The sequence below is a fragment of the Jaculus jaculus genome, chromosome 2 (assembly GCF_020740685.1).
Source record: "Jaculus jaculus isolate mJacJac1 chromosome 2, mJacJac1.mat.Y.cur, whole genome shotgun sequence".
Taxonomy (NCBI): domain Eukaryota; kingdom Metazoa; phylum Chordata; class Mammalia; order Rodentia; family Dipodidae; genus Jaculus; species Jaculus jaculus.
Window position 1 is genome coordinate 71,385,438 of NC_059103.1, and position 13,249 is coordinate 71,398,686.

General features: G+C 36.2%; 1 protein-coding gene across 4 annotated transcripts in view; it reads right to left on the reverse strand.

Annotated features, from left to right (window-relative positions):
• The window catches only part of Sntg1 (syntrophin gamma 1), a 922,134-nt gene that overhangs the window by 436,769 nt on the left and 472,116 nt on the right, over positions 1-13,249 (reverse strand). For all 4 annotated transcript variants that reach the window (XM_045143328.1, XM_045143330.1, XM_045143327.1 and 1 more), the window contains one exon: positions 7,952-8,086. In XM_045143328.1, coding sequence (XP_044999263.1) covers positions 7,952-8,086 — 135 coding nt within the window. The remainder of the gene's footprint in view (positions 1-7,951; positions 8,087-13,249) is intronic.

A 13,249-nucleotide genomic window follows, 5' to 3' on the forward strand; every position in this document is an offset into this window, starting at 1 on the left:
ATATAAAAAGATATCATTACATCAGATTCCAATGAAGGTCAGAAAATCATAAGGATATATGTTAGGAATATACACTCTACTGTTTAAAAATCTGAAAGAAATGGATATTTCATAGATATATATGACCCACCCAAATTAAATAAATATGAGATAAACCATTAAACAGACCTATAACAAGTATGGATCTCAAAAGATTTATAAAAAATCTCGCAACTAAAAAATGTCCATGCCCAGATGGATTCATTTAAGAATTAATTATCTTCATGGGAGGTCTAACACCAATGTTTCTTAAACTTTTCCATAAAATTGGAAAGGAAGGAATATTATGAAACTCCTTCTCTGAAGCAAGCATTACCCTGAAGCCAAAGCATAACAAGACTGAACAAAAAGAAAGAAAGAAACAAAATTACAGATTAAACTCTATCATGGACATAGATGCAAAATTTCTCAACAAAATATTGGCAAACAGGATATAAGAATATTTCAAAAAATCATTCACACTGACCAAATAGACTTTATCCCAGGGATGCAGGAATGATTTTACGTATACAAATCAATATATGTAATACACTATATAAATAACTTGAAGGATAAAAATCACATGATCATATCAATAGATAAAGAAAAGACATTTGACAAAATCCAACATCTCTTCATTGTAAAAGTCCTAAAGAAATTTGGAATAGAAGGGACATATCGCAACATACAGAAGGCTATTTGTGAAGAACCTATAGGCAACATACTACTAAATGGTTAAAAATTTGAAGCTTTTCCAATAAATGCATAAATAAGACAAGGGTGTCCACTCCCACCACTTTTATTTAATATAGTACTAAAAGTCTTACCTATATCAATAATGCAAAAGACACAAATAAAAGTGATACAAATTGGAAAGAAAGAAATCAAGTTACCATTATTTGCAGATGACTTGACTCTGTATAAAATACCCTAACGACTCTACCAGCAAACTCTTAGAGCTCATAAATACTTCTAGAAATGTAGCATGATACAAAATAAACACACATAAATCAGTAGCCCTCCTATATACTAACAACAAATATGTTGAGGATGAAATTTGCCAAACACTCCCATTCTCAATTGCCTTAAAAAATAAAGTACCTTGGAATAAACTTAACCAAGGTAGTGAAGAATCTCTACAATGCAAACTTTAAAATACTCGAGACAAAAATTGCAGAAGATAATAGGAAATGGAAAGACATCACAAGAGTCAATCTTGTGAAAATGTCACTCTTACCAAATGCAGTATGCACACTTAATGCAATCCCCCTCAAATTTCCAATGACATTCTTCATGGAAATAGAAAAAAAAAATTCATTTGGAAGCAGAACAAAAAATATTGAGTTGCCAAGACAATTTTGAGCAACAAAAATGAGGCTGGCAGTATCACCAGATCTTATTTTAAGCTATATTACAGAATCATAGTAACAAAAACAGCATAGTACTGGCACAAAGACAAACATGCAGATCAATGGAACAGAGCAGAGGACCCAGATATAAATACAGGCAGCTATAGCCATCTGATATTTGACAAAAATGCAAAAAAAAATTCACTGGAGAAAAGACAGCCTCTTTAACAAATGGAGCTGGGAAAACTGGATATCTATATGTAGAAGGATGAAAATAGAGCCTTATTTGTCTCCATTCAAAAGAATTGAGTCCAAATCAGTTCTTAATATCAAACCCGAAACTCTGAAATTGCTAGAGGAAGAAGTAGGGGCAATACTTAACAATATTGTCATAGGCAATGACTTTCTGAATATAACTCCAGTTGCTCAAGAAATAAAAACACTATTGAATCACTGGGACCCCATGAATTTAAAAAGCTTTTGTATAGCAAAGGACACTGTGAATAGAACAAAGAGGTAACATACAGAATGGGATATACGAAGAAATTAGAAAACTAAACAATAATAAACAAAATATGAAAATGAGCTATTGAACTAAATAGTTATCAAAAGAAGAAACACAGATGGTATACAAATATCTAAAAAGAATGTTCTGCATCCTTAGCCATCAGGGAAATGCAAATTAAAACTACTTTGATAGTCTATCTCACTACCATTAGAATGGCTATCATCAAAAAAAAAAAAAAAGACAATAAATGCAGGCAAGAATACAGAAAAAGAGGAACCCTTCTACCCTTCTAAGATGTTGGTGACAAAGTAATCTGTTACAGCCATTGTGAAAATCAGTGTGCAGAATCCTCTAACAGCTTAAATAGATTTATCATATGACCCAACTTTACCGCTCCTAGACATATATCCTAAGGACACTTCTCACTACTTTAGAGATATTTACTCAACTATGTTTATTGCCACTCTATTTACAATTCCTAGGAAATAGACCCACCCTAGATGTCCCTCAACTGATAAATGGATAATGAAGATGTGGAACATTTATACAATGGAGTTCTATTCAACAGTTAAAAAAAAATGAGTTATATAATTTGCAGGAAAATGGATGGATCTGTAAAGGATTATAATAAGTGAGATGACCCAAGCCCGGAAAACTAAACCTCTCTGTTAGTCCTCAGATGTGGATAGTAACTACAAATATTTAGACTTGTATGTGAGTTGGAGTAAAAACTGGTAGCAGAGGCCAATAAGCTAGAAAAGGGTTATAAGGGAGGGAAGACAGAGGAGGACTTAAGGATATAGTATTATATACACGTAAGTAGATGAACAGATTTCTGGGGGTGGAATGGCCTAAATGAGGTCATGGGAAGAGACTGAGTAAAACAAGGATGGGGAAGAGTTAATTAATTCAAGATGCTATGAAAAACTATGTTTTTTTGGATAATGTCATACCAGACACTGTAGACTATTACTAGAAAAATTTTCAATGCCAGTTAGGGAATACTTTCCAGTGAGTTGTTGGCCAGAGAGGTTTCTAATACCCCCAAAATATTAGAGATCATTGCCAGTGCTTTTTGCCTTCAACCAGAAATAGATGGTAAGACATTATTATTAAATACTCCACATGCTTGGGCTGAAGGACACTGAGAAATAAAGCTAGAATCCAACTGAAAACCTCATCCCTTTAGATCAGCTGACAGAAAGCTGGATAAAGCTATGCTGCATGTAGCCCTATGAGAGAGAGGAATCATCAGTGGTGAAAACAAAGTATGCTGCAAGCCTTAAGTTTGTCCAGTAGGCCAAATGACCAAGCAATTGCAATAGTGCCATGTCTGTTATGGGGAAAATCAATGCTCTGTAATTGGACTGGAGGCCCACTCCTTGGGAGGGAATATATATACCTTGTTTTGAAAACCTAATCAAAACCATATGCAGGGGAAGTCATGAGACCTAGGATGATAATGCCTGCTCGTGTCTGACTATATTCATATATTACTCACCAAACTACCTTGTAAGCACTGTTATCAACACTCATACCCACATATTAATGCTACTCTCACTTTTGTTTAGAGATGCTTCTCTTGTCAGATATCAGTGACCACTGGGATGACCTAAAAGGCACTATAGTGCTGAGAAGAAGTGGCAGAGGAGTATTCAGCACTGAAATATCTCTATCATATAGATCATATGCAGGATCTATGGCAGAAGAGGTGGTAGAAAGAATGTAATAACATAATGAAGGGTAGGACTACATACAATGCAATCATTCACATACAAATTGACCTTGCTATCCATGTCCTCACAGTTCGTAGAACTATATTCTCAAGACCCTTATAATAGGAGAAAAATATGACGACATCAAAGTAAAAGAGAGACTAATGGAGAAAGGGAGGGCTATGATGGAGAGTGGATTTCTGAAGGGGAAAGTGGGAACGAGGCAGGAATTCTCATGGTTTATTGTCTATAATTATACAATTTGCCAATAAAAATGTCTTTAAAAGTAGACCAATGGGCCAATACTGAGTAAGCATATATCTAGAAAAGAGATATTATTGGGCCACAAGCACAGAGAACCATGTTTATTGTTATCAGAAAATATGGGAAAGTCAATGAAAACCGAGAGATTTCCTCCCATCTGACTGAATGGCATTATCAATAACATTATACCAGTTGTTGGTATATATATATAATATGAAGAACTTAGAACCAATGTGTATTGCTTTTATGACAAATGAAATAGTACAGCTACTATATAACCTAGTATAGTGGTTCCTCACAAAATTGAGAAATTCCACTTTTGAGTATATATACACATCAAGTAGAATTCAAATTGACACTGCTTATAATGCTCATGGAAACATTAAGAGCCAAAAGGTTGAAACAGCTCGAAGTCTACTGAAAAGTGAGTGAATAACTAAGTGTAGTGTATACACACAAAGGAATATTGCTCTACCCTAAAAAGGAACAAAATTCTGACACATGCTTCGATATGGTTGAATCCTGAAGACATTAGCCAAGTGAAATGGGCAAAATAGAAAAGACCAAGCATGAGGACCTGAGTTTGATTGCCAGCATTCATATGAAATTTCTGGCCATGATGGCTCAGCTATAATCTCAGAACTGGGAAAGTAGCGACAGGATCTTACCCTGAGGCTTACTGGCTAGCTAGTATAGGTAACTTAGGAAAACTCCAGGTTTTGTGAAAGATCCTGTCTCAAAATAAAGATTGGGTCAGGTTGATGGTGCATACCTTTAATTCCTGCATTCTAGAGGCAAAGGTAAGAGGAACACTATGTGTTCAAGGCCACTGTGAGGGTACATAGTGAATTCCAGATCAGCCCAGGCTAGAGCAAGACAAAACAAAACAAAATAAAAAAGCTTGGATGTAATTGAGAAAGACACTTGATCTCTGATCTCTACATGCAAATACTCACTCATGCATGCACATGCACCTGCATGTGAGCCCACCTGCATACAAACACATATTACACAGACATTACACACACATTCATGAAAAAAATGAAAGGCCAAATATTGCATTGTTTCACTTATATTAGTTATACAGAATAGTTAATAGAAAGAGACAAAAAACACAGTGGTGGTTGAAAGAGGGCAAAGAATGTGAAGTTCTTACATAATAAATATAGAGTTTATATATCATGTGACAAACTCTTGAAATTCGTACAGATACTGATTATACAACAATGAGAACACACTCTGTGACAAAAGTGTACTTTAAATGCTTAAAAGAGTAAATTACGTGTTTATAAATCATATAAATATTTATATACTTTACCCTAATTAAAAAATAACCAGACAAGGTGCTAACTTACTCTCCGTTGGAGAATCGGCTTCTCTTTTTCAGATAGATGCAGATCCTAAGGAAAGAGCCACCCCATCATACCTCAAAAGGGCCCCGGCTGAAACTAAGAAAAATTGGTGAAACAAGCAAGGGTGCTGTTTTCCTGGTGAACCAGATACCAGCACAAGGGGGAAGGAGACCAACACAGAGACAAATCAACTCCTACCAAATCAGGAAGCCAGAGCCTCAGAGGCCCCCAACACCTCATCACTGAAGCAGACCAAAAAAGAACCCAACATGGTTCAAGGAAATTTTGCAGAAGAGGGGGCAGAAAGAATGTCAGAGCCAAATGTTGGGTAGGATATGCAAAGACATTTATCGTGCCAATAACTGTGGGCTAACTCCACAATGCATGACCCATATACCTCAACAGGGCAGGGCCAATGGGGAGGGTAGGTCACAGATGAGCCTAATAATGGTACCAAACTGCCTGTATTTGCTGAATAGAAAACTAATAAAAAATATATAAAAATAAAAACAGACAAGTGTGGTCCTACTGTCCTACTTAAGGACTCTGACATGTTTCAATAATTCAAATGGTTATGTTTATGACAATCTCACAGTATCATTATTTTAGGCAATATATTAAAAGTTCTGAAGTCAAGAAATATAAACACCCCAACATTTTTCTTTTTAATTAAGGCAAATATAGCTAGTATGTATTCTGTGTATTTTTAGGTAATTTTAAAAATCCCATGTGCACATATCCAAGAATCTGTTGGGATCATGACTGGCTTAGAACACTTTCAAGTATGTGGCATGTTATTAATATTTATTCTTCAGTTTGTGCTGATTGTTATGTTTCTCCATTCATTCTTTTCAATTAGTTTTTTCCTCATGTTTTACAGTTTGAAGGATTGTTATCATATACATATTATTCTAAATTTATTTATAAATGCATTACATTTTTGGTATATTGAAAATTGTGGTTTTGCTTCACCTGTCAATTGTTTGTTGTCAGTACTATGGAAACATAATTAACTTGAAATGGTTTCCTTTCCTCTCAAACTTTGCAAGTTGGTAAATAGAATTTTTAATAGTCTTCTTGGCACCCTCCATGTAACATCATGAAATGAATAAGCACCACAGTGTTACCTCTTCCTTGAGAGTTCAATGCTATCTAGATCTGGTTTCTGAATTGTTGTACCAGCAAGTACATCCAGAAGTATGTGAATGGAAGTGAGGTGTTTCATGATCACCAACCTAGTTCAATGTCAAGGAAAATGTTCCATGTTAACTAGAACTTTAGTGGGCTGTATACATTGTATGGCCATTATCAGATAAGTACCATTTGTACATAGGTGGTGATATTTTCAAATATTTCATTTCACTTTGTTGACATTACAATTTTCCTAAAAATCTAAATTCTTCCCAGCATTCTGAGCTTCATTTATAGATACATTTTATCATAAGTAGTAAATCTATGTGCCAACTATTTGGACTGCAAAATTAAAAATCAAAATCATTGTTTGAATTTCAAAATACTGAATTTTATGAGTAATTCTCCTTTTAGTGATTTAGTATCTTTGAGACAGATTTATTCAAGAGTAGTACAAATTAAACCTCTTCTGTAGAAATAAAAAAGAAAGAACTCATTAACGAAGAATAGGAAAGGGCCAACCCCACAGGAACAGTTTAATCAGCATTGAAATCCAAACCCATGAGTCAGAATAATTTCATGGACTGTGACAAAAGAACAGTTAACAGTCTGAAAATGTGTATTATCTTTGGTTAGTAAAGGCCTATTGATTTAAGACCTTGTTTGATTCCCATGAATGTTAATGAAAAGGGGTGTGAAGACTCCAGGTCAGCATTATTCATCACCAACCAAACACTTTAAGGTGAGTGGATTAGGAAAGTAAAGCACAAAGTAAATCATGCTGAACAGCAGCACGTGTAAGAGGAAACAAGGAGCAGAGTACTGGAGACTTCATATAAGTTCTTTGTCTGTAGGTGCATATGCCAATACAGTCACAATATATTTTGTGATGTTATACGATATCATAAAAGAAGCTCTAATATGTTCTGTTTCATGATAATATTTTTATCAAATGAAACCCAAGTTCATCTAAGGGTGTCTTCCATAGCTGTGATGCTCTTAAGTACACCAACTGGTTTTGGTAAGCAATTAATGGATTCTTGTGAGACTAGATTAGAATCAACATATGCATCATTTGGAGAAATGCAGGAGAGAATTGCTAACAAGCTATCAGTAAATTCTATCATGGTGTTCCACAAAACCCTTCAGGTACCTTCTTAGGGGAAATCTATTTACCCTAAGTTTGATGAGCGCTATCTAAAGCATAGTACTTCAAGGACATTGAGAAAAGGCAGCACCTTAGTACTGCTTTTAAAAAGTACAAGACTGCAAGATAAGGCCAGGACAGGGGGCATTACAGTGTGCCATTCTACATTAGTCCTGCATGAAAGATAAGGCATACTCTCTCATGTTCAGAAAATGCAAGTCATTTCTTGTCATAAAGAAGAAAGGAGTCAACAGGCAGGGTGTAGATGGGTTCTACGCTATGTTGTACAACCCAGCAAGATCCTCAGACAAAGATATAGTTCACCCAACATGTGAACAAAAATCATTTGCAGAACCACTGAATAGGTTATGAAAGTAAAAGGAAAATATTTGAAGAGTTTTCTGTGAGTAAGCATTTGTACCAACAAAAGATAAAAGCAAGTGCCAACAGAAAGAAGAGCTACTTACACCGGAATAGAAAGGCTCACCCGACACACATATTACATCCTGCTCCTGGATCATTAGGATGTCTCTGGCAAGGTGCAGCCGGACTTTGAAAGGCTCCTGACTTCCATCTTGCAGCAAGCAAACCCCTGTCTTTGTCTTCAGATTAAAATAAAATAATAAAAAAGGAAACAGAAATTATGATGAGTTCATAGGCTACAATTTTAAGGACTACTTAGTGAACTATACTGAATAACAATTTAGAGCTGAGGACTCTCTCTAATGACTTAGGCATTTGCTACTTTGCATATGTGCACAGGAAAGGGGTAACCATTTGAAGTAATGCAGAGGTTCACTTATGAGACAGCAAGTCAAAGAACCAACAGAACCTTGGAGAAGAAAAAAACTGTGGTAAAGAAAATACATTGCAATACAGTAACAATGAAATTTGGGTTAATACCTTAAATAAAAAAATGTAATAGACATATTGAACAATAATTTTCACTCCATAAGAGTCAAATCTTTAAAGTTTAAATTTATATTTTAGTATATTCAAAATTGTGCAAAATCAGTACTAATGGTTTCATCACTCCAAAAAAAGGAAAAGAAAAAAAAAAATCCCTGCAAACCTCCATCACACAATAACTCGTCCCAGCCTCAGCCCTAACAACTTTTAGTCTCTATCATAGAATTTCAAAACTGAAAAGTACACGCTGAGCAAATACTTTTTTTCAAATATTTTATAATCTCTAATTGAAATACACAGGCATATATCCATGCACATCCACACATTTTACACATATAAGTAATGAGGATAAGAGATTAGAGAAATTAGTGAACTATAGAAATCAAAACAAGACCCTAATTTGAAGCTCCAAGATTTGTGATTTCTAACTCAGTGTGTATAATTCACATACTTTTGAGAATCATGGAAACAGACTAGGGATCCCTGAATTTGTACTTCAGCCAGCATCTTATGGCTTAAGAATCAGTGGTGATGACCATCAATCTTTCCTCTCTGAAAGCCATTTTATGTAATATTCGCCTGGATTAATATCTCCTCCCTAACAAGTGCTTTAAATGTAATCACTTGTTGACGATACCAAAACTATCCTTTAAAATGTAAATATAATCTCTGAATCTTAAAACGAACCAAAACATCATCAAGAGTGCTATTTTCACTTGATAATTACTGAGTCATCCTTAATTGAATAGGTAAAAACACCTAGATGCATATGTTTCCTTATTATTTAAGAAATATCATATGCTAGGTAAATAATTCCAGGCTTGTCAGGCATGGTGGCACATACCATTAATCCTAGCACTTAGGAGGCAGAGGTAAATGGATCACTGTGAATTTGAGGTTATCTTTAGACTACATAGTGAACTCCAGGTCTGCCTGGGCTATGTAGAGAGCGCTTCCTCAAAAAACAAGGCTTACTCTTGGAATAAAATTTCTCATGGAGATTACCAGCTGTTTGTTTTCTTAAAATTCCTCATGATATTGTTGTGAAATACAACTAGATCATGCACCTTCCATGAGCAATATCTCTGTAAACTGATTCATCCAGTGGGCTAAGCATCATTTTACCCTCTGTCAAATACAATTGTGGATTACTTCATACTTGTGGTGTAAGATTTTGTCCATTTTAGGAAAAAGGGAAAGTTCCTTAAGAGTGATCTCTCTCCTCACTGACAGCAGCACACAACAGGTGCTCTGTAAATCATGCTGACTGATCTGCTCTAAAGGGTAATTCAAGAAGCTGTGTCTAAAAGACAATAGTAAAATAGGAAATTAATTAAAAAATGCAGAGCCCATCTGGGAGTGATTGGTATGTTAAAATACATTTAAAGAGGAAAAACAAGGGAAGAAAGGAGGCAAAAGTTGCCTGCAGGAGCAGCAGAATGAAGGGAGATGTCAGAAGAACCCTGTCTTCTTAGTTCTTGACAAGAGCATCAGCTTGACACTATTTAAAAAAAACCCTGATAGATTAGCAGCTGGACAGCCCCAGAACCAGAAACAACAGAACCACATCACCAGGAAACAAAACAAGTGTCATGGGACTATGCTCTAAAACCTAGTTAGGAGATAGGTTGCATAATGAAATTTTGAATCAGAACTGCTTGGTATTCTATAAGGGGGAGTCCTGGTCTGAAATATATTCTGCAGGGACCATAGATAGGTTCCATGAGCAAAGTCTCATAGCCCATGGGTGGGCCAGCATTCACGACAGGTCTCTGAATCTCTGCCAAGAGTTATGAGCAGCATCTGTAACCCAATGCATGAAGAAGCCATTGATGAACAGTACGTCTGACTTGACCTCAACCTTACAAACAACCACCCAGAGGCAAGAACAGAATTTGAAGAACCACACCCACAAGTATGATCAGCAATCTGCGACCCATTCTATGAAGGGCTGCCCACTGATAGAACCAGCATCCATGACCTGACCTTCTACAGATGCCCAGGAATGTGACAAGAGTCTGGGATCCCAAGGAGGGACTCCAAAGGATCAAGGCCGCAACCAGCCATCAGGCAAGTCTGTATTCAGACTCTACTCCCCCCAGCTCTGTCCACTTCACCTTTGTTCCTCCTTCATTTAATGACATTTAGCAGGGCAGTGCTGCTTGCTGCTTGCCTTGCTCTGTTCTTATTTTCTTTCCCTTTGTTTTCCTTCCTTCCTTTCTCTTTCCCTCCCTCCCCCTTTCTCTTTTTCTTTCTATATTCCTTTTTATTTTGATAGATTTTTCAAAAACAAAAGTTGTTTGATTTCTGGGGTGCCTGTGTCTCAGCCTCCTAATACCCATGACTCTTTCAAGCTCTCTGATTATATGGTTTCATGTTTTTTTTTTTTTTTAATTTTTTTTTGTTCATTTTTTATTTATTTATTTGAGAGCAACAGACACAGAGAGAAAGACAGATAGAGGGAGAGAGAGAGAATGGGCGCGCCAGGGCTTCCAGCCTCTGCAAACGAACTCCAGATGCATGCGCCCCCTTGTGCATCTGGCTAACGTGGGACCTGGGGAACCGAGCCTCGAACCGGGGTCCATAGGCTCCATAGGCGAGCGCTTAACCGCTAAGCCATCTCTCCAGCCCATGGTTTCATGTTTTTTTATTTCATTCTGTCTTCAGTTCGAACTGCAATCTCCTCACCTTGTCCCTATTATACTCCCTTCCATTTAAATTTCTCTCCCCTCTATGATTTTCTCTATCAACCAAATACTAATTGCTAGTCATACTTGGATTTGTTTTTTTCTAGTTAGCTCTTCAGCAATTAATATATTTTTAAACTATTTCTTATTTATTAATTTGCAATCAGAGAGAGAGAGAGATGAGAGACAGACAGAGAATAGTGTTGCAGGGCCTCTATCAGCTGCAAATGAAGTCTAGATGCATGTACCACTTTTTGAATCTGACTTTATGCGGATACTGGAGAGTCAAACTCTGGTCGTTAGGTTTTCAGGCAAGTGTCTTAACTACTAAACCATCACTCCAGCCCATCAACCCAACAACTCATACCTTAAGGCACACTGTATTGCCATTGTTTCTTTGAAGAGTAATTGCTTGTTATTTAACTGTTGCTATATGTATATAGTGGGCTTAATCTTTGATAGTGACTGTTTTTAGAGACCGTAAACAATTGTCACAGCAGTAATGGAGATTGCACCTGGTGCTACAAATACACATGTAACAAAAATTAACAAAAAACGATTAAAAACTCAACCATATTTTAAAAGTAGTGTCTTTTGAAATATTACAAACAATTTCAATGAAAGGATAAAGATGACTAAAAATAAAAATAAAAAAAATCAAACTATAACTTAACTCAGATATATAAGTGCACAGCAAAAACAAAGTTAGCAAAAGCAACATAACTCCTCTGAATGTTACTAAATCTACAATAACATGCTTGAATACATCATTTAGATGAAATTCCAGAAAAAGAACTCAAAAAATGATTATTAAAATGTTGATTAAAGGGTCCCTGTGTCCCCATTTCCTGGATCACCTGCTCCAGAGGATGGAAACATGGGAAGGTAGCAAGAGTGGTGGAAATAAACTATGCCTTGAAGATCTGCCAAGCCACAGATAAAACCTCAGAGGAATTGGGAAGAAGAGCAAGAGTGCCACTTCCACGCTTTACCTGATAATCAGTGCTAGGGTGGAGAAGACAAACCCTGAGGATGCTCAACACCTACCAAAGCAGAGATCCAGAGGCTCCTAAGAGGTCTTCACTGAGAGAGAGGAGGCAGATAGATAGAGGGAAAAATGGGTGCATAAGGTCTTCTAGCCACTGCAAATGAATTCCAGATTAAGTGCCACCTGTGCATCTGGCTTACATGGGCACTGGAGAATCAAAACTGTGCCCCTTGGCTTTGCAGGCCAGTGCCTTAACCTCTAAGCTATCTCTCCAGTCCTGAGTCAAAGTTTTATAAAGCCTTTTTGAAAAGCTTACCCACAGAATGTTTCAAAGAGGATATATATAAGAGTTGGAAAAACAATTAGGAGACATGAAATATTCAGATATTAGATAAATTAATAAGAAAAATTGAGGTCTGTGGAACACTGGAAAGAACTGATCTACAAATCTTAGCCTTCAAAAAGGAAAAAAAAATAAAGAGGAAAAACATAAAAAAGTAAAACGAATTTCATGACAAAGGCATATAAAACATGTTCAATAAAAATATAGAAAAATTCACCAAACTCATTCCAAAAGAAGGTCATAGGTGCATAAGTTATTTAGAACACCAATAAAAAGCAAGACTAGAGAAAATTTCCACATCTCATATTATATTCAAAACATTAATTTTACAGAAAAAAGAAATTATATAGGAACCACAATGGAGAAACATGGAGCTACTAATCAAAACACGTCAGGCTGGCTAGATGGTTTAGCAGTTAAGCGCTTGCCTATGAAGCCTAAGGACCCCAGTTCTAGGCTCAATTCCCCATGACCCACTTTAGCCAGATGCACAGGAGGTGCAAGCTTCTGGAGTTCGTTTGCAGTGGCTGGAAGCCCTGGCGTGCCCATTATCTCTGTCTACCTGACTATTTCTGTGTATCTCTCTCTCTCAAATAAATAAATAAAAATAAAATATTTTTAAAAAGCATGTCAAGCAAAGTAACAAGTTTCTAGTAGAAATGTATTTCTATTATGTATTTCTACCTTTGAAGGACAACTGTTAATCTATCTTTCATAATTAAATGAAAATGATGTTTCTATGATAAATGTTGATTAAAGAGTTCTTGACCACCTCATCAGTTGTACAGAAATTAGCTAAACTGATCCTTCAGACAGAAGAGAAAGAGGGACACATAAT